Source organism: Colletotrichum abscissum, assembly GCF_030869225.1.
Source record: "Colletotrichum abscissum strain IMI 504890 chromosome Unknown Scaffold_23.1, whole genome shotgun sequence".
Lineage (NCBI taxonomy): Eukaryota > Fungi > Ascomycota > Sordariomycetes > Glomerellales > Glomerellaceae > Colletotrichum > Colletotrichum abscissum.
In genome coordinates, this window is record NW_026850132.1 from 698,441 (window position 1) to 724,643 (window position 26,203).

At 53.2% G+C, this 26,203-nt stretch overlaps 11 protein-coding genes across 11 annotated transcripts; 6 read left to right on the top strand and 5 right to left on the bottom strand.

Moving 5' to 3' along the window:
* Nucleotides 1-35: 35 nt before the first annotated feature.
* CABS01_09658 (uncharacterized protein) lies at nt 36-293 on the top strand (the record flags this gene model as incomplete). The annotated part of the gene is made up of 1 exon (XM_060543015.1): nt 36-293. The coding sequence occupies one exon, from the start codon at nt 36-38 to the stop codon at nt 291-293; it is 258 nt and encodes an 85-aa protein (XP_060400231.1).
* Nucleotides 294-6,629: 6,336 nt separating this feature from the next.
* Nucleotides 6,630-7,010, bottom strand: CABS01_09659 (uncharacterized protein; the record flags this gene model as incomplete). The annotated part of the gene is made up of 1 exon (XM_060543016.1): nt 6,630-7,010. The coding sequence occupies one exon, from the start codon at nt 7,008-7,010 to the stop codon at nt 6,630-6,632; it is 381 nt and encodes a 126-aa protein (XP_060400232.1).
* Nucleotides 7,011-10,206: 3,196 nt separating this feature from the next.
* CABS01_09660 (uncharacterized protein) lies at nt 10,207-11,707 on the top strand (the record flags this gene model as incomplete). The annotated part of the gene is made up of 2 exons (XM_060543017.1): nt 10,207-10,760; nt 10,819-11,707. 2 exons carry the CDS (start codon nt 10,207-10,209, stop codon nt 11,705-11,707), a joined length of 1,443 nt encoding a protein of 480 aa, XP_060400233.1.
* A 379-nt stretch (nt 11,708-12,086) lies between these two features.
* On the bottom strand, nt 12,087-13,343 carry CABS01_09661 (4-hydroxyphenylpyruvate dioxygenase; the record flags this gene model as incomplete). The annotated part of the gene is made up of 1 exon (XM_060543018.1): nt 12,087-13,343. The coding sequence occupies one exon, from the start codon at nt 13,341-13,343 to the stop codon at nt 12,087-12,089; it is 1,257 nt and encodes a 418-aa protein (XP_060400234.1).
* A 331-nt stretch (nt 13,344-13,674) lies between these two features.
* Nucleotides 13,675-14,094, bottom strand: CABS01_09662 (uncharacterized protein; the record flags this gene model as incomplete). The annotated part of the gene is made up of 1 exon (XM_060543019.1): nt 13,675-14,094. One exon carries the CDS (start codon nt 14,092-14,094, stop codon nt 13,675-13,677), a length of 420 nt encoding a protein of 139 aa, XP_060400235.1.
* A 350-nt stretch (nt 14,095-14,444) lies between these two features.
* Nucleotides 14,445-15,239, top strand: CABS01_09663 (uncharacterized protein; the record flags this gene model as incomplete). The annotated part of the gene is made up of 1 exon (XM_060543020.1): nt 14,445-15,239. One exon carries the CDS (start codon nt 14,445-14,447, stop codon nt 15,237-15,239), a length of 795 nt encoding a protein of 264 aa, XP_060400236.1.
* A 71-nt stretch (nt 15,240-15,310) lies between these two features.
* Nucleotides 15,311-16,999, top strand: CABS01_09664 (ribosomal protein L27; the record flags this gene model as incomplete). The annotated part of the gene is made up of 4 exons (XM_060543021.1): nt 15,311-15,359; nt 15,413-15,639; nt 15,915-16,100; nt 16,475-16,999. The coding sequence occupies 4 exons, from the start codon at nt 15,311-15,313 to the stop codon at nt 16,997-16,999; spliced, it is 987 nt and encodes a 328-aa protein (XP_060400237.1).
* On the bottom strand, nt 15,331-15,570 carry CABS01_09665 (uncharacterized protein; the record flags this gene model as incomplete). Its single annotated transcript, XM_060543022.1, has 2 exons — nt 15,331-15,361; nt 15,422-15,570. 2 exons carry the CDS (start codon nt 15,568-15,570, stop codon nt 15,331-15,333), a joined length of 180 nt encoding a protein of 59 aa, XP_060400238.1.
* A 1,118-nt stretch (nt 17,000-18,117) lies between the features above and the next one.
* On the bottom strand, nt 18,118-19,509 carry CABS01_09666 (triose-phosphate transporter; the record flags this gene model as incomplete). Its single annotated transcript, XM_060543023.1, has 4 exons — nt 18,118-18,492; nt 18,548-19,179; nt 19,236-19,303; nt 19,367-19,509. The coding sequence occupies 4 exons, from the start codon at nt 19,507-19,509 to the stop codon at nt 18,118-18,120; spliced, it is 1,218 nt and encodes a 405-aa protein (XP_060400239.1).
* A 2,492-nt stretch (nt 19,510-22,001) lies between these two features.
* Nucleotides 22,002-22,501, top strand: CABS01_09667 (uncharacterized protein; the record flags this gene model as incomplete). Its single annotated transcript, XM_060543024.1, has 2 exons — nt 22,002-22,142; nt 22,319-22,501. 2 exons carry the CDS (start codon nt 22,002-22,004, stop codon nt 22,499-22,501), a joined length of 324 nt encoding a protein of 107 aa, XP_060400240.1.
* Nucleotides 22,502-24,467: 1,966 nt separating this feature from the next.
* CABS01_09668 (uncharacterized protein) lies at nt 24,468-24,761 on the top strand (the record flags this gene model as incomplete). Its single annotated transcript, XM_060543025.1, has 1 exon — nt 24,468-24,761. The coding sequence occupies one exon, from the start codon at nt 24,468-24,470 to the stop codon at nt 24,759-24,761; it is 294 nt and encodes a 97-aa protein (XP_060400241.1).
* Between the last annotated feature and the right edge of the window lie 1,442 nt (nt 24,762-26,203).

The following is a 26,203-nucleotide window of genomic DNA, read 5'->3' on the forward strand; positions in this document are numbered from 1 at the left end:
GGTTAGGTAGGTTGGTGTGGGATGGTACGGATGGGATGTGCGTTTGGACTGAACTGAAAGAGGCATGGGCTGGAAGAGAACGGGACTGGGACCAGGCCTACCTAGCAGGTCTTTTAGGACTGGGAATGGGGACAGGAGCAAGTATGCGTGTCCGTAACGCCTATCGTGGTGTGTTGAGGGGCGTGTGCAATATTCCCGGCGCTGATTCTCTTTCTCTTTCAGTTTCTGTCGGAATGGGTCTCCTCAGTCTCTCCTCTCTCTCTATCTTTCTCTTTCTCAAAAGTCTGCGTTGACGGCGGGCCTGACGGGAACGGTGACGGTGACGGTGACGGATGACGGATGACGGAGAACAGGGGGGGCGGGGAGCGGGCAGAAGACTGGAGGAAGCGAAGCGAAGCGAGAAACGCAGCAAGAGGGCGTGGGAATTTGGGAAGGAGAGGCACAATGGACGAAAAGATCAAGAAAGGAAAGGGTGGACGGTCCACCGGGGGCCTATGACGTAGCCCCGGGCCCAGCTGAGAAATAAGGTACCTGACGGGATGGGCCACCTCTGATTCCAACCGCACGGCATGCGAAAGGCGGCGGCGGCGGCGGCGGCAACAAATCACAGTCAGCTTCAGCTGTCCAGTCGCGGAGGGGGAACCAACCAGTCAGTAAACCCTCAGTCGCCAGCGTCGTCAATGTCTCGGTCAACACTGTAGGTAAGCTAGCTGGCTACCCTATTGGAACTGGAATCACCGGCCATTGCCTCCTATCCCGTTCATCAAATCAAGCTCTTTCCCAAGGTTCTTGGGCAGAAAATAGCTAATTACGGGCAGCCACCAAACCAGAGGGAAAGAACCTAAGAAGAAAACACACAGGTCTGCCAACGGGTGCTTCCTTGGAAGATAACTGGTCTAGTGGGCCCGTCATCCCTGCACCATTGAAGTATCGATACTCGGCTTACTCACTCTTTTCGACGTACCGATCGTTCATCTGTCCTACCTTCTTAGTATTCAATAAGGCATTCATGCTAGATGGACCGACAGGACAGTCCTGAATCCACTACAGTTTCGAGCAAAACAACACCACCTCACTCATCAACACATTGCAATCTCCAGCTAAACTACAATTCACACTTCTCGGGCTTCTTTATATAGAGATGTTCTTTGATATACCTCCATACATTTAGCAGTAGCAGCTGGCTATCTACCTTGGTGCACCCGGCCACAGCCAGTGGCCCAACCAGTGCGGTCCGGATAGTCGCATCGTCAACATCCACGATAAAGTCGCGCGGATGTACAACAGTAAAGGTACAGGTACATGAAAATGTACGTGCCCTGGCAAGATGTGGGGAGTCCTGCACCGATACGTGCCCCATTACATCACACGGCGTGGCTGCCGCTGGCCCCCAAGCTCCACACTCGCGGCATCCACTCAAATCTGCCTCTCCGTCTTCGTTAAACCCGTCTATCCTCGATTCATTGCTTCTGGAATCCCCTCCGTCTCGAACTCGTCCGTTTCTGCAAAGGTTGCTGGCCCTGGTCCGCCGCACAGGCAGACGGACATTCACTCATCGCATCTCAATTGTTGGTGCGAATCTGCATCTGAGCACGCAACCAATTCTCTTCCCAGCCTCTACATATATTCTATCCCGGGATCCACCCCCAGACTACGCCGCAGTCCGCACCGCATCGCATAGTGCCCCTGGTAAAGACGCGGCGGCTCACGGCTCGCGGACCTGGGAATCTCGGAGCCAGAAAGGCTGTGAGGCTCCGTCGGATACTGTCCGCCGTTTCAATGGCAACTCCACGTCTCCCGTAACGGAACCCACCCGGCCGCTCACAAGGCCGGGTTTCCCATACCTGAACAGGGCCTTTTCCTTCGCCTCGCACACATGAGCCGCTACAGGACAACCACTAGTCGGCCTTGTTTTGACATATCGAGCGCTCCCCGGACCATGGTGTCTCCGTTCAACCTCCAAGGCAGCGGCAAGCTCATGACTCTCTGCGCTCTCTAACCACCACCACAAACACCACCATCGTATGCGTACCCAAGTTATAACGCGTTGGAGGTTGGCGGGACGTCCTAGACACGACACGGGACACGGATTCCCGCACCTCGACCCAGTATCCAGACGGAACTACCCAGGCAATCCGGCCCGATTTTAGATACCACGCGGCCTTCAAAAACTTCAGACTCGTGGTACACAACGTTTAGATCGACCATCGTGCTCATGGCAAAACCCCCTGCCCTCCCCCGAACTCCGGAACAGGCCGCAAACAAACCAACAACGGCAGCCAGGGCAGATCCCAATGCGCCGCACTGCCGTCAACTCTAACCTGGTTTGCCCACAAAAAATTCAAAACGGCACGATGCAAGGTCGTACACAAATACAACGTCGTTGCAGCAAATTCTCGACTAAGAAGGCATCCAGGGCGATCATGTTCCAACAAAAGACGTGGAAGGAAAGTTGATTTGCCAGGCACAGTATACTATCGTGCAGCAAGTTGAGACTCTGATCGAGTCACGGATATGTCACAATTACGAAGCATCCGTTGACTCCATCAGGTACGCGTACAATACCTCGGACCGCGCATGTCTATCACTTGTCTGGTCTGCGCTCTGGTGACCGCCGCTATTGTTCGACTGAGGTGGTCAGAATTGAATTGTCACACGCTCGTCCGCGTCGGACTCCAGCACTCGTTCCCACTGCAAAGCTACAATTCACGACAAGCTAGCATGGCAAGGTATGCTGGGCCATCTTTTGATTTGAAGGTGGTCAACTGACAGAGTCCCGCCCCGGCTCCCCGCACTGTAATGGACCTGGTTTTTTAATGATTGGGCGACGCTATTTGGTTGTCGCGATTTAAGGCTACACTCAGTTGACGACTGCGATCTGATGAACTCCACCACACCAGGGCAAGAAATTGGGATATGCCCTGGGAAACGGTGAGTTGGAACGACGACGCGGTGATGTCTGCAGCCTTGTTTTGCAGAATTTTCCCGCCCCTTCGACCTGTACCCAGCAATTTGGTATTACGCCGGGATTCACTTTTACTCTATTTGCTCATATTGACGAGCTGATGAGCGAAAACAGGCCGTTTCTTGCCCAGTTCCCATTTACCCCAATCGTGGAACGGCGACCAGCCAAATGGAATGACTGATTAACTCACTTCTGGCATCTCAGACCTCACTAATGCGCGGTATACGGGGCATAACAAGCTTGTCAAGCCATATCGGTGAACGCCATAGGCTTAGTTACGACGGGGACGTGATCATTAGTGGGCTAGCTAGATGGCACCTGTTCCAGAAAAGAATGTGGCCATCCCATTCTGGCTCTGCAGCCGGAGCGGGTGTCACGCCGCCAGGGCGCCGGTTATTCACTAACCTCCACTGCTAAACAAGACGCGATAACTTCGGACGTGGCTGGCCACTGGACTCCTCGAAAGGGGGACGGCGATGCTGCCGCGGCAGGGTTTCCGTCCACGTTTGATTGGCGGCTGGGCCACAGCTCAGGCGGGCTTGTTTCCATTCAGTGTTTGTCTGTCTGGCATTTGCGCCAAATGCTCCCTTCCTTCCCCTTTCCCCCTTTTAGTTTCCTCTTGCAAGTTTCAATAGCAAGCAACCACTCACTTGGTCATTGACACGAACGGAAGGTGTGCTCGCTATTCCCAACACTCGTGGATAGCACAGCTAGTCACGCGACCCGCCCTACTTCCTTCTCTCCATGAAATCGATAGCAAAGGCAAGAGGCTCTACGCTGACGGCATGGTGCAACATCGACACTTCTTGCCTTACTCAGAAACGCATACTCTACCTTACCAACTCGTCACTTCATAGGAGAGACAACGATGGGTGATGGGCGAAGTTACTTGCTACACTACAGACACAGCCAACGCCTTTTTCTCGACCCTGAATCCAGGTTGGACCCCTTATTTGTGCCTACATGTATACAGAGAACAAGACAACATCCTACAGCATCAAGACAAACTCATCGAGCTAACGGACGCTGCTCCGGATACAAGGGAGAGCTTCAGGTACTTGGATGAGGTACTCCGTACGGCAGAGCCAATTTCAATCACATCGCGCTGTCAGCAACCCACAAACCCCAGCGAAGACCAGAATATGGTTTGAAAGGAGAGTCAACTCTTATTGAGCCTAGCTCACGGCTTGCGCAGACGCTCCTCTCCACAGGCCACAGGGCAGACTGGTCCTTTTCGACAACGCATGACCTTTCAGACCCCTGAAGCTTGTCTCTCTCACGCTAAATGAGGATAAAATGACGTCAACATACATCGTAGCTTTCTCGATATCGCCCTAACTGCAATGGGAATCCTGGCCCTGGAAGGCCGGGGAATGGGAACCCCCTCCCAGTCGCAGAGGCGCAAATGTACCACTGTACCAACAACCTAAGGTACCGCAGTACAGGCACCACAGGACATCGCATTGCGGCGGATTGCTGCATTTCTCCATCATTCGAGCCTCCTTTTCGCAGTACCCTACGTAGTATACGAATTCCCTTTGACACCTGGGCTACTTATCATCTTGGCTCGTGATTGGCCAACTACACAACCGATGCAGTCAAAATCAAATGCGAGCTTGGCCTCACTCCCCAATCACATTGGTTACACAAACCGATTTCCGGGAGACCATCGTCCCAACATAACCATCACCGCGGACCTGACAGCTTTTTCTGCCCAGCGCTTGAGCGCCTTGAAAGCAGACCATCGAGCCCCAGGCCCCATCTCGCCTGTTCCAACACTACTGTACTCCGTACCAAGGTCACCTCCTCCCAGCTAGACACTAATTGAGACGGCAAGATCTGTCAGTCGTGACCATTGTGGTAGGTACTTCGTGAGACTATCACGAGATTAACAGCGCTCTAGAAGCCTTCCCCTTCCGTCCAACCCAGCCATGCGCGTTTCCGCCGCTATTGGGCCCAGGTGGGACTTCTCAGCATACGACCAAGCCAATCATCAAGGACACGGCGCGACAACGCAGTTTTCTTACCTATCCGCATTAGTTGGCATGCAGGAGTCCGATATTTGCCAGCCACGACGGCGCTCGTGCTATATCTAAAAGGTAGGTTGCGGCAGGCACGCATGCACATTACACACACATCATCTATACCCCGCTACACGCAGCTCCCGTCTCCCGTCGCCCGTCTCCCGCCTTCAGCGTGCCACGCGGGCATCTTTCTCCGGCTTTAGTCATCATAGACCGTCCGTATACTACAGTGAACGCCAGCCCAAATATCTGCGACCAATCGTTCAGACGGACGTGGGGAGCACGCCCGTCATTCCAGCCTGAACTTGGGATGAACTGAGACGGAAGCCACCAAGTGGCGTACGAGATCTGAAATTCGGGAAGGGGAAAACGAGTTCAACTTGTCTTGCAACGCGTTCCCGAGACCGCTGAACGGCGGAAGCAGCGGGGAGGCCGGTATCTCGTTGCGAAACCCGCAGCGTTTGCCTTGATCTTCACTGAGATTTTCTTGTTCCTGTCCGCATGCCAAGATTTTGCCATGTCAAGATTCGAGGCCCGGAACCGACAAGACGGCAGCATCGGCACCAGGAAATGTTTGAAAGCTGATCCCCGTTTTCACACAAGCCACAAATTCCAGCCACCCATTGTGGCTGGATTTTACGTCTCAGCCACGAACACTCTAGACCTCAGCACATCGCGAGCTTCACTTTGGAAATCTGTCTACCGTACTAACGCCTTGGTGGATCCCTTGTCCTCGAAAACTGAGGTTCAAATCCACAGGCAGTGGTTCCCAGGCGTCCGACTGGTGTTAGCGGGCTTATGAGATGGAGCACACCGCGTGGCGCATGCCTAAGTCCATAGCTCCTCGACATTTCGCCCTCCTTTAAGCGTGGCGGCGATGGCGGATGGCACATTGACCAACCAATCAATCAGAATGCGCTGAAATTTCCTTCTGTTGCCCCGAAAAGCCTCAAACGTGTCCCGAGTTGATGGATGGGGGCCCGGGAAAGGAGTTTTGCAGTTCTTGCTGGCTAACGCTTTGTGGACAAGTCCCAGCCGCCCCCGGACGTTAGCGTCGACAGACGAAAGCTGAGACGGCAGATGAAAGTCATTTCTCTGCTTTTTCAAGACCTAAAGAGTACGGAGTACGGAGTACATGGACGTTTATCGTCGATCTCGATGAAAGTACCAATTGGTTTCCACTTTGCATTTCGCCGGAGACAGTTCCAATCCCTTAGCCTGAGAGGCTGGCTAGTTGCCCCCGATCATGTTCGATTAAGTTTCTGGTCTCGAATCCCAGCTGTCTGGTCGCGTCTCCTGGACTTTGTTCGTGTCACTGGTAGACTCGGCCGAGCAGGAGGTGCTTTGATGGACTCCTCGCGAGAGGCTTGTTGTTTTTGAGATTGACCCGGGCTCTGCCAATGTCGTAGGACCGACTACTCTGCCTTCCGCCTCGTCCTGACCCAGTGATGATCCATGGCAAATATGACCGTAGTTGACATGAATTCCTTCGTACATACTAAGAGCCAACGTCAGGAGGAGGCTCCGGACCACCCTTACACACAGGCCCACTGCAAGATAGTCTTGCCTCATCTACCCACTTCTCGAGTCCTTGTACGGATAAAGGGGGGGGTTCCTTCTCGAGTCTTGACGGGTAATGCTTAGCCGTAGCGCCAGGATTGAAAACTGACAGATCCTGTCCATGAGAATACGTATGATCCTCCTCTAGTGCCAGTTGAGAACCGGTTTCCTGAGAACCAGGGCAGACGGCCTAGCTGTTGCGGAATATCTACAGCAATACTCCTTGGACTAGAGCTGCCTCCTGTATTCGATGGCAGAAATAAGCCCATAGAAATTTTTACATCGTGCTCGGTATTCACTGCGCCGCGGCGTTCCAGCCATCCACCCAAACAACATTTCCACTGAACCGGCGAGGAACGCCCCACTGGGCCCGATATCAGACTGGCAAAAATGCAAAATAAAACATACAACACCAGGTATTCGCTGGTCGTCACCGACCCAACTACTAATCCGGCCCTCATTGGCTTATCTATGGGAGAGCGGACGGGATCCCGAGTTTTCCAATGGGTATGGTCGTATGTGGTCGTTTGGCGATGCAGAGTTGCTAATATCGTGACTGCAAAATCATGTGATGCTGGTGTTGCGGCTCTACCATCCATCCCCCACAATGGATTCAAAGAGCCTTTTCAATGAGACCAACTATTTTACTGGTGTAGAAGTCCTCAACTTCAAGATCTCAGTCTTTGTGGTTTATTTATGGTGTGGTGTTTTGGCGATGTCAATTCCTCGCATTCTCAGCCTCATTTGTTTTCCCCGCCCTGAATTCGAGATGATCTAGTCAATAATGAAATGAACACACGTTACAGATTCCATCCGAATGGTTAGCATAAGCTCTATTATAATCGTCCTTTTTGTTGAATGACAAGCCCGTTTATCTTTAGCTGCTCTGTGCTATTCAACAGGAATCCACATTTCGTAGTACATCTCTACTCCACTACTACTACTTGAGCAGCACGGGAACATATAATCGCACGGAACACCACACGCGAAACCAATCCAATATCATCTCAGGTAATCGGATATTTTCAAGCTGCTTTGCTTTATTGACATGATACCTGGATCATGTTCCACACTCCCGGATTGCTGTGCGCATAAAAATAACGACCTCTTAGGATGGAAGGAGATGAATTGTGTTTACGAGATGTTGCGATAACTATCAGTCAGAGTCTCGACTTTGTGATCTCCGCTCCAGATGACTGCAACTGTATAATAGGACGGCAACCTCTAGTAAGTATCGAACCTCTAGTAAATATTGATTTATCCTGGCCATGTCATCGCAGCATCAGAGAGATTCCGATAGAAAGCTTATGATAAATCAGCAAACCTCGACCTCTTTGAAACACACGGAAGATCGAATCATGGAAACGTGAGTACACCTACTCAGGAGGAGTCAACAGCGAACATGCAACCAAAAGCCTCCTCTCGGTTGGCTCTGGTGAAGAAGGGGTTGAGGGAAAACCCGGTTCAAGAGGGATAAAATCTTTGCCAGGTTATAGGGTCCATGGCTGTTCGAATACGAGATTTGTCATGGCGAACTTCACAAAGGCATGAACCTCTTGTCTGTTTTCCCTCGAGATACACCTTGCTACCTATGCGGGACCAACCAAACAGCCTCAAAGAGGGCTCCTGCCAGAGTGGTGTTCATCAACATAGTACTCTCATACCAGCAATCTAGTGTCATTGAGAGATATAATTCCTTTCCATAGATGACGTACTCTGCAACACAGGTCAAGTGATGCACAGGAAAGTGGTGTTCATCAACATAGTACTCTCATACCAGCAATCTAGTGTCATTGAGAGATATAATTCCTTTCCATAGATGACGTACTCTGCAACACAGGTCAAGTGATGCACAGGAAAGTGCTAAGACCAACACTCGAACATGTTGACTTCCTCAAAAGATACATGAAAGTGATGTTCGAAGTGTGTATAGAGAATAAGTAGCTTCGAACGAGTGATGTGCCCAGGATAACGGCAAAGAGGGGTCACTCGGATATGTTTCTCCATAAGCCATACTAATCACAGTCTTCGCCAACTCTCACGTGTCACTTGACCGCCCTGGACCGGATTTCACTTCTCGCCGCACCGATAGAAAGAATTGGGTACCTATATCAGAGGAGAATACGATCTGGTGCTGGGGTCTGGGGCCCGTACGCCTCAGTCTCGAAGGAGTCCTGAGGGTCTTGCGGCGTGGATTTTGCTGGATGGTGTTGTGTCAGCCAAACACTCTCGATGATATATACACAGTCATGCGTATTAGTATACCGTCTCGTCTTTGGAAGGCAGGCAAGCTGCAGTCTCAACATGGCGTCTTGGCTAGTTATATATTCACCACTGTCGAAACCCACGGCGGCACTCACCATCTGAAGCAAATTCTCGTGAAGCCTACCTAACCTTGTACTTCTTCCAGGAAGCTGTACGCGGGACTTCGCGAATCGTACGAAAGGAGCGACTAGCGTGACGGACGAGAAGGTTACATTACCAGTAGAGGAAAGACAGACTCGTTCGCTCGGGGAAGCAGCATTCGGCCTGAAGGATTTCAGTTACTCGGTGACCAAACGCGACCTTGAATGGCTTTAAATTACATGGATGAAAGGGTAAGCCCGGAAACCATCAACGAGGACCTGACGTGGTTTTCCCAGCCGGCTCAGTGATATTGGAAATTGAGAAATGCGCTAAGCTGGAATGAGGAAATACTCTGACGTGACAGCGTCTCGCCAAGGTGCAAAACAATCACTGAATAGGGCAGAGAACAGTTTCACGGGCTGCTCGCATGCTTTTTCCTTCAATCATCCAAGGCTGGGTCGCCTCGGAAGACCGGACGGCTAAGTTCCCCACTCTCATTGGACCGGCGCCGATCCGGATAGAACCGCGAAGCCGAACCCCCGGGAGCTCCGGGGTTCGGGTGTCCCCTGTCATACCCCACCATAGCTCCGCCAATGTACCTATTTCGATACTGGAGGATGCGGCATCGTGGATATCTCACTACGATTATATATATGCAACATGGTAAGCGATCTTCCCATCCCGAATGCGGTGCAGCAAATGAGCGTACTGATCAACGCAGCAGCAGAAGGATATGACTGAGAGTGCTTGCCACTATCAAGTCAACTTCGAGAACTCAAGTTCATAATGAAAAGCACATTACAATGTCAAGTGACCCGGGAGTAGCCGTTGCGAGATTCCCTTCACTACATCTCACAGGGGTGATGGCTTGGGCTGAATCAAACCCGTCTCTGCGGGGACTTGAAGGCTCATGGAATTATTTAAGGGAAAGTACTCGCATGCGCCTGCACCAAGCTCAATGAAATCTGCCAAGCACTCAGTAATTAAAACAGGCTGTAAGGGCAATAGTAAGTTGCATGTGAAGCACCACCAACAAGGGTGTGCATTACACGCCTTCTGATTGGCTGTGGTCAAGGAGCTTCCAGGCCTAAAGTGCGAGGCTGCGATCTTTTCCTCATAGCCTTGTGGCGCCCACTTTCACTTCTTCCAACTCACCTGTCCGATCACCCATTGATTTCTTACGCAAATAATCCGCGACCTGCTAGACGTCCCGCTGGGTATTTGCGACCGCTAAACTTACGAAATCGAGCGACCGAAACCCGACGTACGAAGCAATACGAAGATCGGGGCCTCCGATCGACGTCATCCATCATGGCCGACTCCGATGGCGAGTACCATGACATGTCTGATGATGACTTGCAGGTGACCAACGGTAGAGGCGGCGATGCGAGAAAAGGTGGAAAGAAGGGCAAAGGCGGCAATTCCAAGGCGCGATGGGAGGAGGTCAAGCGAAGTTGGGAGCAAGTCACAGAGGGCGCTGACGGCAGTCTCGCGGTCGGGGCAAGCTTGGAGGCCGAGAAGAGGAGGAGGCTGCTGAGAGACACAACGCCACTGCAGCGCGGCATTATCAGACATCTGGTGCTGGTGCTAGACATGTCATTCGCCATGACCGAGAAGGACATGCTCCCGAACCGCTATCGTGTAGCCTGGGCGTACGCGGCCGACTTCGTGAAGGAGTACTTCGAACAGAACCCAATCTCGCAGCTGGGCATCGTCGGCATGCGGGATGGCGTGGCTCTACGAATCAGCGAGATGAGCGGCAATCCGACAGACCACCTGGAGAAGCTGAAAGAATTCGAGGGCCAAGATCCGTCAGGCAACCCAAGTTTGCAGAATGCGCTTGAGATGTGTCGCGGTGCCCTTTTGTACGTGATAACGCCATTCCCTAAGCTTTACAGACAGACACTGACTCTGACCCGACAGCCACGCACCTTCCCACGGCACACGAGAAGTCCTAATAGTATTTGGCGCCCTCCTCTCCTCCGACCCGGGCGACATCCATACCACAATAGACTCCCTCATATCCGATAAAATCCGCGTTACCATCGTCGGCCTCGCGGCGCAGGTCGCCATCTGCGGAGAACTATGCACCCGCACCAACGCCGGCGACGACACGCAGTACAGCGTCTGCATGAACGATGCCCACTTCCGCGATCTCCTCCTCGCCGCCACGACCCCCCCCGTTACCCGGACGGCCGCCCAGAGCACCGCTTCTCTGCTCATGATGGGCTTCCCCTCGCGCACTCTCGCGCAGGGCGAGACGACAGCCGTATGCGCCTGCCATAACAAACCCGCCCGCGAAGGCTATCTCTGCACGCGATGCGCTACCCGCGTGTGTCGTCTGCCCATCGAGTGTCCCGCCTGTAGTTTGACGCTCATCCTCTCCACCCATCTCGCGCGCTCATACCACCATCTCTTTCCGTTACGGAACTGGATCGAGGTCCCCTGGGCCGCGGCCGCCAAGTCGAGAGCATGCTATTCGTGCCTCACCAACTTTCCGGAACCGCCCAAGGCCTCCAAGAAGAAGGACAAGGGCAAGGACCAAGATGGCGTGGCTACGACGACAGGGCCCGTTGCCCCAACCCCGGTGAAAGCGGCAGAGCTGAAGGGGGTTAGTGAAAGCGGACGGTACGCCTGCACGGTGTGTGATAATCACTTTTGCATCGACTGCGACGTCTACGCGCATGAGGTCATTCACAACTGCCCTGGATGCCAAAGTGACACTCGTGGGGCGGCGATGGAGGTAATTAACGAGACGAATGGGACGCATGAGCATCAAACCAATGGAACGGCTATGGTGGTGGACTCATGACACTAACAGATATATGGGAAACGGAATATAGGATGGTGGATCTTGGAGGAAGCGTGGAGCTCCCATGGAAGAGAGAGAGAGAGGAAGTAGCGCTCTGGCTAGAGTTGGCCAACACTCGGCAGTTTGCATTTGGACAAACGGATGGCAGCATCAACGGAGCACAGGAATTGGAGAAAAGAGTTCATCGGCGCAAGAGGTCCAGGTAAGGACCATGTTTTTAAATATACCTATCGTACCCTGCAGAACCCCCTCAACAAGAAGTTGGCTGGCTGAGAGATGAGCATCATGGCCTCACGTTCGACACCATCACGAGTGCGGATACGAACAATTGTGTGATACTGACATGAGGTTTAACTTGGTTTAACTACCTGTTTCTGCTTTACAAGTTTCCACGCTCGGCCTGCTCGCGCTCAATAGCCTCGAACAAGCTCTTGAAGTTACCGGCACCGAAACCCTCAAAGTGGTTGCGCTGGATAATCTCAACAAAGACGGTGGGGCGGTCCATGAGCGGCTTAGTGAAGAGCTGAAGCAAGTATCCCTGCTCGTCGTAGTCGATGAGAATGTTGAGCGCCTCAATGGTGGCGAGGTCCTCCTTGAGCTCCCAGTTGCGCTTCTCCGTCTTGAGGCGGTGGCGCATGGTGTCATAGTAGGTCGAGGGGACGTTGATGAACTCAACGCCGCGGGCGCGCATGGCCGACACGGTGGTGATGATGTCCTGGGTCAGCAGGGCAATGTGCTGGACGCCGGCGCCCGAGTTGAAGACGACGTACTCCTCGATCTGAGACTTCTTCTTGCCGGGCGCGGGTTCGTTGATGGGCATCTTGACCATATTGTTGGCCGAGGCCATGACGATGGAGTTGAGGGCCGAGAACTCTGTGCAGATTTGCGAGTCGTCGACGGACCAGAAGCGGTGGAAGGACAGGCACTGCTCGTAAAAGGCGCAGGCCGACACCATTTCGTTCCAGGACTGGTTGCCGACGCAGTGGTCGATCCGGGCCAGGGGCACGTTGGGGAGGGTGACGGTGGCCGTGGTGGGCTTCGCGGCGCGGAAGCCCGGGAGGAAGGGACCCGAATATCCGTTGCGGGAGATGAGCGTGTGCGTCGTGTCGCCGTAGGTGCGGATGACGGCGGTCAGGACGTTGCCGTGTTCCTTGTCCTTGAGGACGGTCGGGGGCTGAACGGCATCGGCGCCCTCTGAGACGGCCTTGTTGTATACGCCCTCGACATTGTCGACCTCGAAGGCGACATCCTTTACGGCGTCGCCGTGCTTCTCGAGGTGAGCGTGAATCTCGCGCAGGAGCTCTCGCTCCGCGTCTGAGATGGGCTCATCCTCGGGGAGGTGGGCCAGTGATCGCACCGGGGAGGTGAAGACGAAACGGACGTCGTTGTTGGCGACGGCGTACGAGGCGATATACCTGCTGCCCGTTTCGAGGCCCTTGTATGCTACGGTTTTGAAGCCGAAGAGAGTAGTGTAGTAAGCAGCGGCCTGCTTGGCGTTGCCAACCCACCAGGTTACGTGATCGTAGCCCTGGAAGTTGGGCGGCGGATGCTGTACTGCGAGTCCATCGCCGAGATCTGTTGATGCCGGGTAGGCGGCTTGCTGTGGCGGGGAGTCTGTGATAGCAGAAGGGGACATTGACACTCAGAAGTTTTCGGGGGTGACAGGACTAGGGTCAAGGAGTATGAGAGTGTGTAAGTGCGTTGTGATTCTCTGATAAGAGGCAGACAGAGTCGATGGTTAAATCTAGTGAGATTGTAGACGTTGCTCGTTGAGGAAAAGGGGGGGAATTGTCCGTGTTATGTACGTTGTACCGTCTATCCTTATATGTACCAAGACACTGACACTGTATTATCATATATGAACCTTATTCAACGACGGACTTCCGCCTTTGGAGGACAAGGACTTGAGTAATCCTGCATTCCACGCCCGCAGATTGGTGGCTCCCCGTCGCCGCATCTAACGCTTGTCACTGGCCAACCTGCCCTCCCGGGCGGGGGTAGTCTCTAGATCCTGTCTCTGTCCACAGTCCTTGCGCATAGGCAATTCGTGACGGGACGGGCGCCATCCTAGAATGGCTTCGATACCTGGCAGTAGCGTCCCGAAGTAGAAGGAGAGGTTGGCAGCGGTAAAGCGTAGAGTCGGCGGTACAGCGTTGAGGTGAGATGCCAATCGCAAGCGGAAAGGCGCCGGCCGAGTGTGATGGCCGCGGTGAGCCGCGATAAGCCGCCGCTGGCCGGCCCATGTGCGGCGCGGCTTTGACGGGTTCCCCACCCATGCTTCGGATGCTCCAGGCTATGCCCGCCATCCCGCGCAGCACCCTCCCAGATTCAACCTGGAATACAAAGAACAGGAGGGCACAGGCGACCAAGCCGCTGTTTCCGTTCATCCTGGGGAACGTCTGGGCTCCCTGCTTGTGGGATGGGTGGGGTACCCACCATGACGGCATGTGCCTTATCTCATCGCCTCTGAAACCCTTTCGTAGCCGTCGCAGTGCGGAATGTGAGCATCTGCTGCTTGGCCCCCCGCTGAAGCCGCTCGAAAGTGTTGCGTCTGATAAAGGTTGCCGTGCTGCCAGCCAGTCCTGGCGGTGTTTGTCACTTTGGAGATCGGAAAAAAGCGTAGTCGGTCCATCATCACGCATCGCAAAAAAGTTCGATTTATCTCGAATCTGTTCCTTCGACAAAGAACATCAGTATTCTTCCCAAAGTTATTCAATCTCCAATTCAACACTGCAAGATGGCTTCTGTGGACCTGACTCGACGAGACGTAAACGTACTTGACAAGATCAAGGACCCCGAATCCGATCCTTCGGCGAACGTCCTCCTCGACCCATCCCTGCCCCGGGATCCTCACATCGCTGATGCCGCTGTCTACGAGCGAGTGATACAGAAGGAGCGTGAGATCATCATGTCCATGCAACAGCTCGAACTTCAATTGGCAGGATTGCGGCCGAGAACTGTATCTGAACCAGTGCAAGAGTACAAAGGACTTCTCTCGAAGCTGGACGACTTCATCGAAGCGTACCCCAACTATGCCAGCGCGAGGAACAACCGCGTACAAGCGCTGAGGCGGCTGTACGGAGACACGATGCTGTTGGCGGGAGCACCACCAACGCCGCAGCGGCTCGTACAGGCGCCCGAAAGCGCCGAGTTGATCCGGTACTCAAAGATCGCCCTGGAAGATAGTGAAAAGTCTATCTCCCTCTTGACGCCGCGTACAATGTTCGGCGCCATGTCGCCTCAGGCAGCCAAGACCCTATCGCTAGCATACACGCAGCGCGCCGCCATCTACCACATGACTGCCAAGCTCGTAGAGGAGCACAGCGTACAGGTCGCGGAAGGGAGGCGAGAAGCCAGCTGGACGAAGCTTGTGTTCGAGGAGGCGGCGTCTCGGGACTTTGCCTATGGCGGAAGGTACGGCAACGAGATCGCTAAGGGTCTGGCAGTGAGCACGAATCCCACGGCGAAGCTGTGCGGGCAGATGGTCCGGGAGGCGATGAAGAAGGAGTATGGGCCGTCCTACGGCGAGTAAGGGTGTATATAGTATCAACAAGTTGTAATGTAAGCAAAGGCGGTTGAAGCGTCGCATCTCCTCCCTTGCCAATGGCTGTCACTATGAGTGCCTATGCGGAAGCCTTGAGAAGCCCTAGACGTCTAGGTATCCGATTGGGTTAGTCAGAGGTCGTACCAGTGTACTGCTGATAGACACCGTACCTCTTCGCCGCCACAATGGTCTCTTGTGTAGTCTTGCCCTTTTCCTTCTCCTCGCGATTGATTCTCGTCGCAGCGGCACCAAGTCCAATCACCAAGGCAAAGATGGGGTCCGCGACCTTGGAGATGATATACGCAGGTGGAGGAGCCATGGTGTGTGTTTGCGTATTGTCGTCGTCGTCGTCGTCGTCGTCGTCGTCGTCGTCGCGGGAGGTCGCGTCGTTCGTGGGGCGTGGTAAAGCTAGGCTGTTGTTGAAATGGATCGGAGGAAGTTCGCGATGAGCTCCGTGGCCAGCTTGGGAAGTGGAGCAGACTGAGCGCCGTACGGGCACGGTACCTGGGTACCAGTGGCCCGTCCAGTAGAGCTCCAGCGCGGACGCTGGTCAGTGGAAGTGTCCTTCCACTGCCAACGGCCCCCACTTGCAGCACCACCCACCACCAGTGATTCGCCTATTCCCCAGTGAAATTTCAACCACGTGACCGGGCACATGCTTAGGTCCCTCCCTCCCACGGATCAATTTTGAAATTTCCTCTAGGTTATCAAATCCAGGATCTCACGTCGCAGCAACTTTCACCAACCGCCCAGTACGCCCAGCACCCACCGACAGCGCAGGTCAAAATGAAGTTCCTCAAGGTCGGCAGAGTCGCCATCATCACCCACGGCCGTTACGCCGGCAAGAAGGTACGATTATATACGAAAATTCTCGAGAAAGCCTACCCCGTCGCAGTACTATTTTCAACCCCGACTTCGCGAGAAGGAGGGGCGCGGATGAAGGTCACCCAACATCGATGTCGAGGAGTGTGAAAGTGTTTGGCCAGGGAACTATGGGAAGGAAATTATGGCGACGACTATACGAAACGATCCCGAATTGCGAAAAGAACAGGAGGAAACACCGGTCCGACCAAACACTTTTTACACTCTTCGAGCGTCCGATATTTTGGGTTGAGGGCATCCACGAAATTTACTGCGGAGGACAATGGTGGATTGTGTTGGGGCACTTGCCCACACGTACACATCCAATAATCCCGAGCGATTGCTAACGTTCCTCTCTGCAGGTCGTCATCATCCAGCCTGTCGACTCTGGCAACAAGGCTCACCCCTTCGGCCACGCCCTGGTCGCCGGCATCGAGCGCTACCCCTCCAAGATCACCCGCCGCATGTCCAAGACCCGCCAGGAGAAGCGCAACAAGATCAAGCCCTTCGTCAAGCTTGTCAACTACAACCACTTGATGCCCACCCGCTACACTCTCGAGCTCGAGGGCCTCAAGGGCGTCGTCAGCAACGACACCTTCAAGGAGGTCACCCAGCGTGAGGATGCCAAGAAGCAGGTGAAGAAGGTTCTGGAGGAGCGTTACACGAGCGGAAAGAACAGATGGTTCTTCACGCCTCTGAGTATGTCACTCTCTCTCCTCACATCCAACGTTTGCCATCTTTCCTCCGGGGGCTCCCTTCCCCGCGAGGCAGAGGCTATGCGTCGGCTACTGGCAATTCGTACATGTACTAATACCAACCACAGGATTTTAAAGGACAAACTGTTTTCTGCAATCGTCAACAGGTCGGGGAGTTGGGCTGGCTTGTAAAGAGCATCAATTGGCATCTGAGGTCCTCGGTTTAAGGGCTCCCAATGAGAAACCATTGAAATCCAAGACGTTTGCCCTGTGGTACCTCAACAAACTGGAAAAAATGCCGCCGCGCTGCTGCTGTGACCGGAAGAGTGATAGACACAAAAGAAGTGAGAGTAAAAAGGGGTCAAGGGTCTATGATGACTGATGGGTATGATTCAGCCCTCGGCCGTGGGATGGCCATGATCAATGGAACATGAAATAAGCAAGTCAAACCAACTTTTCCAGCCAAATCGAGTCGTGATAGTTGCTATGGTCCCTACCTAGGTATGCTGAGTGCTTTCAATTTCATGCCATCAATGCTCGGCAGCCCACCGGCTCAGTTGCGGTGCGACCCACATAACTTGTTGCACAAAATATTGTAACCCACCCACACAACCCTCTATTACAAGCCAAGACCGAATTGCTGAAACCACGGCTCACGTTAGATGTTGAGACCATCGCCGTTTAGATTGAGCGCTCTTGTGGTGTGATGTTGTTTTCTGGCCTGATGCATCATAATTGCTGAGGGTGACAGCTATAAGCTAGAAACACTCTTACTGGCCGAAGCTACTTTTCCATTCGCGAACTCAAGTTTGGCATGCCTAGTAAGTGGTCTCAAGTGAGCCGAGTCGATTTGTGTTTCTACACCATTGGCATCCAAGTTTCGAACCCCGCGCACATCGCCTCATGTCACCGGTCATTTCATTGCGGAATACCGCCGTCCTTTGCTTTAAGCTTTGTGTATCATTGCGTACGTACATGTCTATATCCTCCTCCGTCTAGAGTACATCAGATTAGAACTTCATGATGCAAGCTATGCAACCTGGTCCCTTTTGCGCTCTGCGCCGTTGCTCTATAGCTGTACACGGGTGTAACTCCCCAGTCAAACAAAAGTCGGTTCCGTTTTCCGGATTAAAAAAGGAAGAAAAAGAAAAAAAGGTCAACAGTGAACATGGGTGAAAGGAAGTTCGTAATATGTACTCAGAACAGGGTAATAGTCGCGTAGAGAGAGTTTGGTATCATCACATCTCTACGCCCACAAATAGGAAAATGACAGGCCAAAGAAAAGATGCTATCGCCTTCTATCCCATAACCTATGCCCTGCTGCTGCCGAAGTGGCTGTTGACCTCGTTGATGAGGTTGTGGGGGTCGTACTCGGGAGCGTACGTCGGTGCCAGGCCACCAAGCATGGTGAAGAGCACGAAGGCGGAGAACACAATGATGGTAAGCTTGCGAAGAATCGGCTTGCGCTGGCCGAACTCGGCCCACTGGCGACCGCCCTCACCCATGTAGCCCTTGATCTGCTCAAAGCCGAGCTTGTAGTAGACCATGCCACCGAGGGCGATGCTGTATCCGAAGAACTGGAGACCAGAGACCTGGGTGCCCCAAATGGCCATGGAGGCGGCAACCAGCATGACGTCCTTGAGGACACCGCAGAGAGTCAGGACCAGGGAAGAGGTCTTGCCGATCTGAAAATAGTGTTAGTAACGGTGATTGGGGGATCTTGAAGGCATCAAAACTTACCAAAAAGACGACAGAGACGTTCAGCAGGAAGGCGCAGAGACCGTTCAAGAAGAAAGTGAACAGGCCAACGTTGTACACCTGGTCCATGGTGACCTTGGGAATCTCCCAAATGAGAGCAACAGCCAAGTTCATGACAGCGCAGATAGGAGCGAAGTAGTAGACGGAAACCAGGGGGTCCATCTTGTAGTCGGCAGAGCTGAGCAGGCGCTGGACCATGGTCAAACGCAGGGCCTCGAAGATGACACCACCAATCTGGAAGATGACACCAATCCAGACGAACTTGATCTCGCCAATGGAAGCAATGATGACACCAACGACGATAACGGAGACGTTCAGGAAGACCTTTAGGTTGGGCGTGGAGACACCAAGGGCCCATCCAGAGAGGAGGACAGCGACGGGGGTCGTAGCCTTGAGCATCTGGATGAAAGCAACCGAGAGGTACAGGTAGGTCAAGTTACCGCAGATCAAGCTCAAGCTGAAGAAGACACCGATAGGCACGATGGCACGCACGTAGACACGGCCAGTCATCTTGACCGACTTGCGTCCGTCGAGAACGTGAGTCCAGCGAGCGAGGATCTGGGTCATGATGGTCGCGAAAGTCAAGTGGTAGGTCGTCAGAATAACCGGGTAGCCTGTGGTTAATTAGCATCCTGCCTAGAGCTCCAAGCTGTCGTCTCGATCGGCTTACGGAAGTTGAGGGTGTCGAGAATCCATTTGTTGAACAGAATGACGGATGAGGACAGCGAGATCCAGACACTGCGAGAGGATTGGGTCAGCCAACTTTCGCAACAGCGGAAAATCGAGGTTCTAGTTTCTTACATGACGTAGAGAGCGGGATGGATCTGAGGACCCTTGGATTGAGGAGACGACTTCTCGGCGTCCTGGTTCGTGGTAGGCAGGATAGAGCCGTTCTCTCCACGAGGAACCTCGCCTGAAACGCGCGTCTTCTCGTCGGCACCCATTGTGACGGTTTGGCGTGCGGAATGGGGAAAAGGGTGTAGGGGACGAGTGGTTGAGGTAGGCGGAGGATTGATTGAGGTCGTCGGTAGCGGCGATTGATGTTGATGTAGGAGCAAGTTGATACAGCTCGGGAGCAAAAAAAGACGAGACGCGCAAAAACGAGAGCGAGCGAGTGGACGGGACGGCCAAGCAACTCGTTAAAGGTGTCGTGGGGTAGGCGACAGGTGCTTTAACAGTATGCAATGGGGGGTCCCAAAGTTAGACGTTAACGGACACCTGTGGTGGTACTTGAGCCGGTTCAAACCTTGGAATGGGGCTGAGCACGGCTTTCTGAATCTGTAACTTGTGGTGAAGGAAGAGGGAGAATCGAAAGAAAAAGCCGAAAGCAGGAAGCTTTTGACAACCACGACCTTACAGGAACAGTTTAATAGAGGTCTGGAAAAAGAGGACAGCTGCTGCGTGCAGGGTGATGGAAAGGGAAAGGGGAAGAAGGAAGGGAAAAAAGAGGAAGGGGGGTGGGTAGGCGAGGTTGTAGTGCAGCAAAGATATGGATGCCCCCCGGCAATTAGCAGCGATGGGCGTGAGAGAAAAAAAAAATCGATTTCTTCGTCTGTAGTGTATTCGTAGGTATTTCCCGCCCCTCTCTCTCTTTCCTTTGCCTTTTCCTTTCCCTTCTCTATGGTGTGTTTACCGCATACTGTGTGGCAGGTACGTGTGTAGTTGCGTAGGTACCCTCTCTCTCCTTGCTCCTGCTCTTGTTCTGGAAATTGAGGTTCACGTTGACGCGATCAAGCCCGCCCAATCCAGGATCCGGCAGGCGATGTACAGTCACGGATACTTGGTAGAGTGGAGCTTTCTACCCGCCAGCAGGTGTTGGCACCTTGGCCGGAGCGCAGCCCGCATGTACCTGGTACAGGGAGACGACACCCAGGTCCCACTCTGCAACTGTGAGGGAGAGAGCAGGATGGAGGGGGCCACTTGTCCAGACAGAGACTCCAGACTCCCAGCGTCGGCCGTGGCAAGCGTGGGTGCGACTGCGTGGTACGCCACCCTCTCAGGGGCTCCGATGGGACTAATATTAGTGCTGCCAATCTTGGATAGGGGCCGCAAATCAAGCTCTGCCCGCTCACCCACGTTCTGGTCCTTGGCATCTCACCAACGACGTGACTAAGGCAAGGTACCACGGCACCTGGCTCCTCTCTTTTTCTCACCTCAGAACCTTGAAGTATTACAGTGGGTGAGGCTTGACTCTTGAGCAGGTCGGACGACGGCGATGGCGCTGCAGATAGAGTTAGGAAGGTCGTTTCTGCCATGGCTCAGCATAGCAAGAGCTATGAAGATCAATCGAGTCTTGGTACCAGACCTGAGAAGCGATACTTGACTCTTGTCAATGAACCCTCATGAAAGTGATCCGCTTCCTATGGATACCTTCAAAAGCACTACAACAACCTAGTCCTAATGGGACTCGAGAGCGGTATATTGTGGCAGGCACTCGATATTACATTGGACTGCATCTCATGCAGCTCTTGTCCCCTTGGCCGATATGTACATGTAGCCGTACCTTGCAGCCAATCCGGCCGTTTACAGATCCAGTGCTCCGTATCATCACTAACATCATCCATACGTGCTACTCAACCCCCATGGTGCTAGGTATTCGCTGCTGTGCTAGGCGAAAAGAGGCTCTTACTGTTGGTTAAGAGAATTGGATGATTGCTCCGAAGGGGGGCCAAGCCACCCCGGCCTCGCCTCAGTCTTGCAGTCTCACACATCGGGCCTTGACCTTACAGCCGCAGCTAAGGCAGGTCTCGGTCAGGTCTTGTCACCAGGGTCCAAATGACATCTCAATGCGTTTGTCACTTGTGGCCGTAGGCTGTAGCATAGTTATCGTCAAGTCTATCTTTAAGGCCATGGTCTCTGGCCATGTGGTAAACTAGGCCACCTCTAAACTCTGGAACTGGCACGCATTCTTAGAGCCGGTAACCGTGAGGTATACATACTGCCCTATATGACTATATGACTATATTTGGTGACATGAGCTGTGTATCTGAGATCTAGACGCACTATCTCTCAACGCTGCAATTTAAACTGGTCTTAAAAATAAGCTAGAAGCCGCAGGAGAAAAGAAGAAAAGAAACTTGCTTCCCTTGGAGGGAGGCTCATGCATTAGCACCATCCATACCTTAGCAAAAGTAAAGTAGTCCATACTGCTTCCGTCCGTCTTCTACGGCGAGCACTAACTTGTTGCTCTAACAAGATGGCATCATTCCTACTATGGGCACCTTCCTCGGCTGTAATTAATGTCAGACTCGCGCTTGCTTTACTGGTTACATACCCTTCTCGAACACGTGCGGACGCGGTTCAACACCCCATCATCCTGCCTTCCGTCACTATCCGTATCAGTCGGTGCTTCCTTCTCGCGAGGTGCCACGCTGCCTTCCAGGTTTGCGCGGGTAAGACCGCTTCGGATGGGATGCCGCCTGTAGTCGCACCTTCCATGTCACTTGCGTTTTCACATCTCCAAGTCTCAGACCCCCAAGACGTTGTCTTCTCTTCCCGAGTCCTTCACCCTGTGAGGGACCTTGACACCTGGACTATCGCGCTTGACACGAACAAGGTCCCCGAGACACCCGGCCAAGTTTGTCGCTTGTACTCTGTACATGCAACTCAGCCATTCCCGTTTCCTATCATCTGCATCCAAGTTGACTGCCCTTTCATCCCACGAGTCGCGAGCTGGTGGGACCCTAGGATTTTTCACTTGCGGATACCTTACCCAACCTAGACTTTGGATTGTCCTACGACTGACAAGCACAGCCCTCGCTCCTGTTCACGGCTCTTGTTCTCGTCGCCTCCAAGGACCGAATCCGTCGACGTGTCGCTCATCAGTGCGCCAAATTGGTGATGAATTGTTCCGGAAAGCGGAATCCGGGACGTGGGTGCTGGTCCCTGGGTCGCGGCTCCAAGCTGCCCCCTGGACCTCCCATCGCCCTACTCTGAAAGATGGGACGCCATCTTCGCCATGCCACGCCTTGAGGCGCCTTTCGGGTTTACTCGGACAGATGGCAGATCGTGGACACCGGCTGCTCGGGTCCTTTGTGTGTTCGGGAGGCTGAAGCCTGCTCGCCTCGCGTCCTTCATGCTTTCGGACATCATCTCTCGGCCCCGAAGAGTTCATTCCAACTTCTGCGTCTAGCCAGGTCTCACTTCAGCCTTACTCATCCTGCCTCTTGCGTGGCTGCCACACTCGCCGTACCAAATCCTTCCTCAGTACGACTATGTCCAAACTCAACGGTGACGAGTGCCGTGTGGCATGTAGCAAGTGGCATGTGGAACGACAATTCAGATACCGGAGCCGACAACTAAGCCTCGACTCAACACGCCGCTTCTGCAAAACCAAACCATCGATACGTGGTACACTCAGAAAGCTTCGAGTTTGTGTTTGCGACAAGGCTGCGACTTTTCATCTTGGAAAGGCTGACATAGCTGGGGATTGTCAATCTCTCATTGGGTCCGTCCGTCTGGATCTATTTAATGGGACATGCATCTTGTCTTGCATCTCCTTGATGTTGCTATTTGTGTTTTTTGGTCGCAGGGTTGCAGCTTGCTGTCCTACATTAACCCGTGACCTGTGTATACAGCACCAGGTATCCGAATGTTCATCAGACGAAAGTATTTACCTCCGGGCCGCTCGATGCTACACATTCGTACTCGCTCGACGAGTGAGTGATCACAGCCTCGATACCAAGCATTCTGTCAGCCAAAGTCTCCGCTGCAATTCTCCAGCTGGGGCTGCTGTTATTAGAAACTCAGTGTTTGGAGTGCTTCCCTGAATCGGCGGCTGATCAATTCGACATTCATGCGGTGCCCCGAAACTGGCCAGGCTGATCTACAAGAGGCCCAGTTTGTCTGTTTCAGAATGTTGATGAGATGGGTCCCGTACCCCTGTGCCGGCTGCCGGGCAGGCATTCCAGCAAATGTCTTGTTCGGGGGAGAGGCCGTCTTTCGATACTGGAGTACGGAGTACGGAGTATGGAGGTGGTGCTGGGGACGACACGCGTGCTCTAATCCACGCACACAGAGATGCCTGCCAAATGGACCACTTGCCAACTGACGGACCGATGGTCAACATTTGGTGATCGACTTTCACAGCCTCCTTTGCTGCTCCGCAAATGAGAGGCAGGGGCAATCCCACATTGGGATGGAAACGTCAATCGCCAACAACCAAAGCTGGCAAGGGATCCAGAACGACGTCTGTTTGTAACAACTACCGACGGATCGAAATTAAGTCGTGATGCTCCATCAACAGTCCAACGCGGACCCAGCGGTGACGACAACAGATCAGGAGTGAAGAGAGAGCACGGGGAGATTTCCCAGATTGCTAGATGTTCATACGGTGGCACCTGGCCCGAGTGCCACCTGTCTCCCAGTCCCTTGCACCGTTTTGCCCTGGCTCATCTTATTTCCTTAGCACACAAAGCACAACGAGCTCGCTGGCTCCGTGGGGGCAGCACGGGCATTGGCAAGGCGAGAAGAAATAAGAAAGACCAACTTCAAATCTCTTGAGACGACGATCGCTGAGTGAAAGGCGAGATGCAGACCACCTCGCACCAGCGCGGGAAACAACGATATCCCTGCTCGCATCTTGATTGGCGATGCACGAAGTTGATGAAAATGAGCAGATGGAACATGGGCTTTTGCAAGCAGGCGATTGGAGCGCCCCATCCCGCTAGGATAAAGTGCGGGTAGAGGCGACGGGACACTGGATCACAAAACTGTTGGCGTTCCTTTTCGGCTTGTCTCACTGGCGCAGAAGCAAAAGCAGCTTGAGGCGCGCCGGCATGAACGTGGTCCAAAACGTCGACGAATATCACGTTTCGGCTCTTTGTACTTATTCGTACGGAGCAAAGGTACGGTTGGGTATCTGTCTGCGACTCAGGCTCGGCCTTGGACGCGTACCCGACTCATGGAGAACCGCCGAGTTGTCGCCAGGCCGAAACGATTCACAACAAGCCCTGGTGTCATTGCTGCTGTGCGGGACAACAAATTGAACAAATTGAGGCAAGTTTGTTTTGCTGCTTTGCATGACGGCTTCTTGACGAGCTGCAGCGTGCCCACGGAGGTGGGATTGCGCTCATTTTATGAGATTACACTGAGCAGGGTTCCGTTATCGAAGACATCGCAACTCGGCTTAGGGCTCTCCAATCTAGACAATCTCAGAGAAGGCGGGCTGCAACAGGTCCAGACTACCCTACCTTAGGCGCCCCGTACTTCATGTCACCATGGAGGCTCTGTAGCACGCGAATCAAACCACAGAGAAACGTGGTCGACCATCTGGCTAATGTCCGAGAGATAGCCAAGATGAGTCGAATCCTTCCCCGGCCAACCATACCAACTTGGTTGGTCAAACCCCACGGTCCACGGAAGGATGACAATGTGGCGGGAGCGGCAGCGGCAGCGGCAACGGTAGGTACACAGACGCAAACGAAAACAATGACAGGTGAAGGCTTGAAGCCCCCCAAGTCTGAGAGTTTGAGCGAAATGACGGACGGCAGCTGCCCGACTGGGAAATGGAGGCGAAAACAACGTGTGAATGCAGATTGACAGTGGGTTTTGAGTCGAATTATCAAAATTATTAGCGCAAGCCACATCGAAGGTCCAACCCACTTCCGAATGGCGGAGAGATTGGCACGCCACGCCAGCATCTGCCATCCGGGAACTGGCAGTTCACGGGTCAGAGAAGCGCCGCTCATTGCCAGGACGGTACAATATGGATACAGCCAAACGCCTCTTTGGGCAACGACCGAAGTTGTCCAAGACTAGGAGTTCAGAGCAACAACGAGTTAGCCCGAAGAGGATCGTGAACTTCAGGAGCCAGCATAGGATCTGCGTTGCCGGGAGTCCGGGACAGGGTAAGGAGCGGCAGCGGGCAGCAAAGCCAGCACCAACAGCGTCCGACAAACTGATGAGCAATTGACCATTCGGAAGCGTTGCTTAGACGGCAGGACCAGGGACCCTGCAGAGGACGAGAGAGAGAGGCACATACGTAGTATGGTTGCTGTCGATGCCCTTGGGCCTTTCTGATCCCTCTGTTCTGGTTTGCCGGCAGCTGATGAAGGTGCAGCATCTCGACGGAACCAACGCACTGTATCCCCGACGGGAGGCGGTCAACAAGAGACGTGCATATAGGTTACCATTGCCTTGGCGGTCAGTCACCGTCTACTGCGGTAGTGTGTGAAAAGGTGGGTGGGTGTTCACTGGTGGGTGCTGCGGCGCGCGAACGGTGCGTCGAGGCCGAATTAGACTGGAGATTTTCATCAATCAGAATGAGGAGCAGCAGCCGTGAGGTGTGTGTTTCCGAGTTTCGCGACAACCTTTCAACGACTACGGGTACGCTCGACATAGATTCGAGCACTGTTTAACTCCATCGTTTTGCATTACTAGAGGATTACCGTAGTACATATAGACGCTACCCTACCCTCGAATTCCGCACTATTTAACCTTAACCCTTTTTTTACTTATTCTTTCCTCTATTCTACCCTCTTTTTTATTAAGAAATTACTAAAATTATAATTTTAATAGCTTATTAATAAACTAATATTATTATTTAAAAATAAATAACTTACTTTTATATATAAGTACTAAGAGTTTTATTATTATAAAAATAGTAATAAATATATTAAAATACTCAAGAGAGCTTTT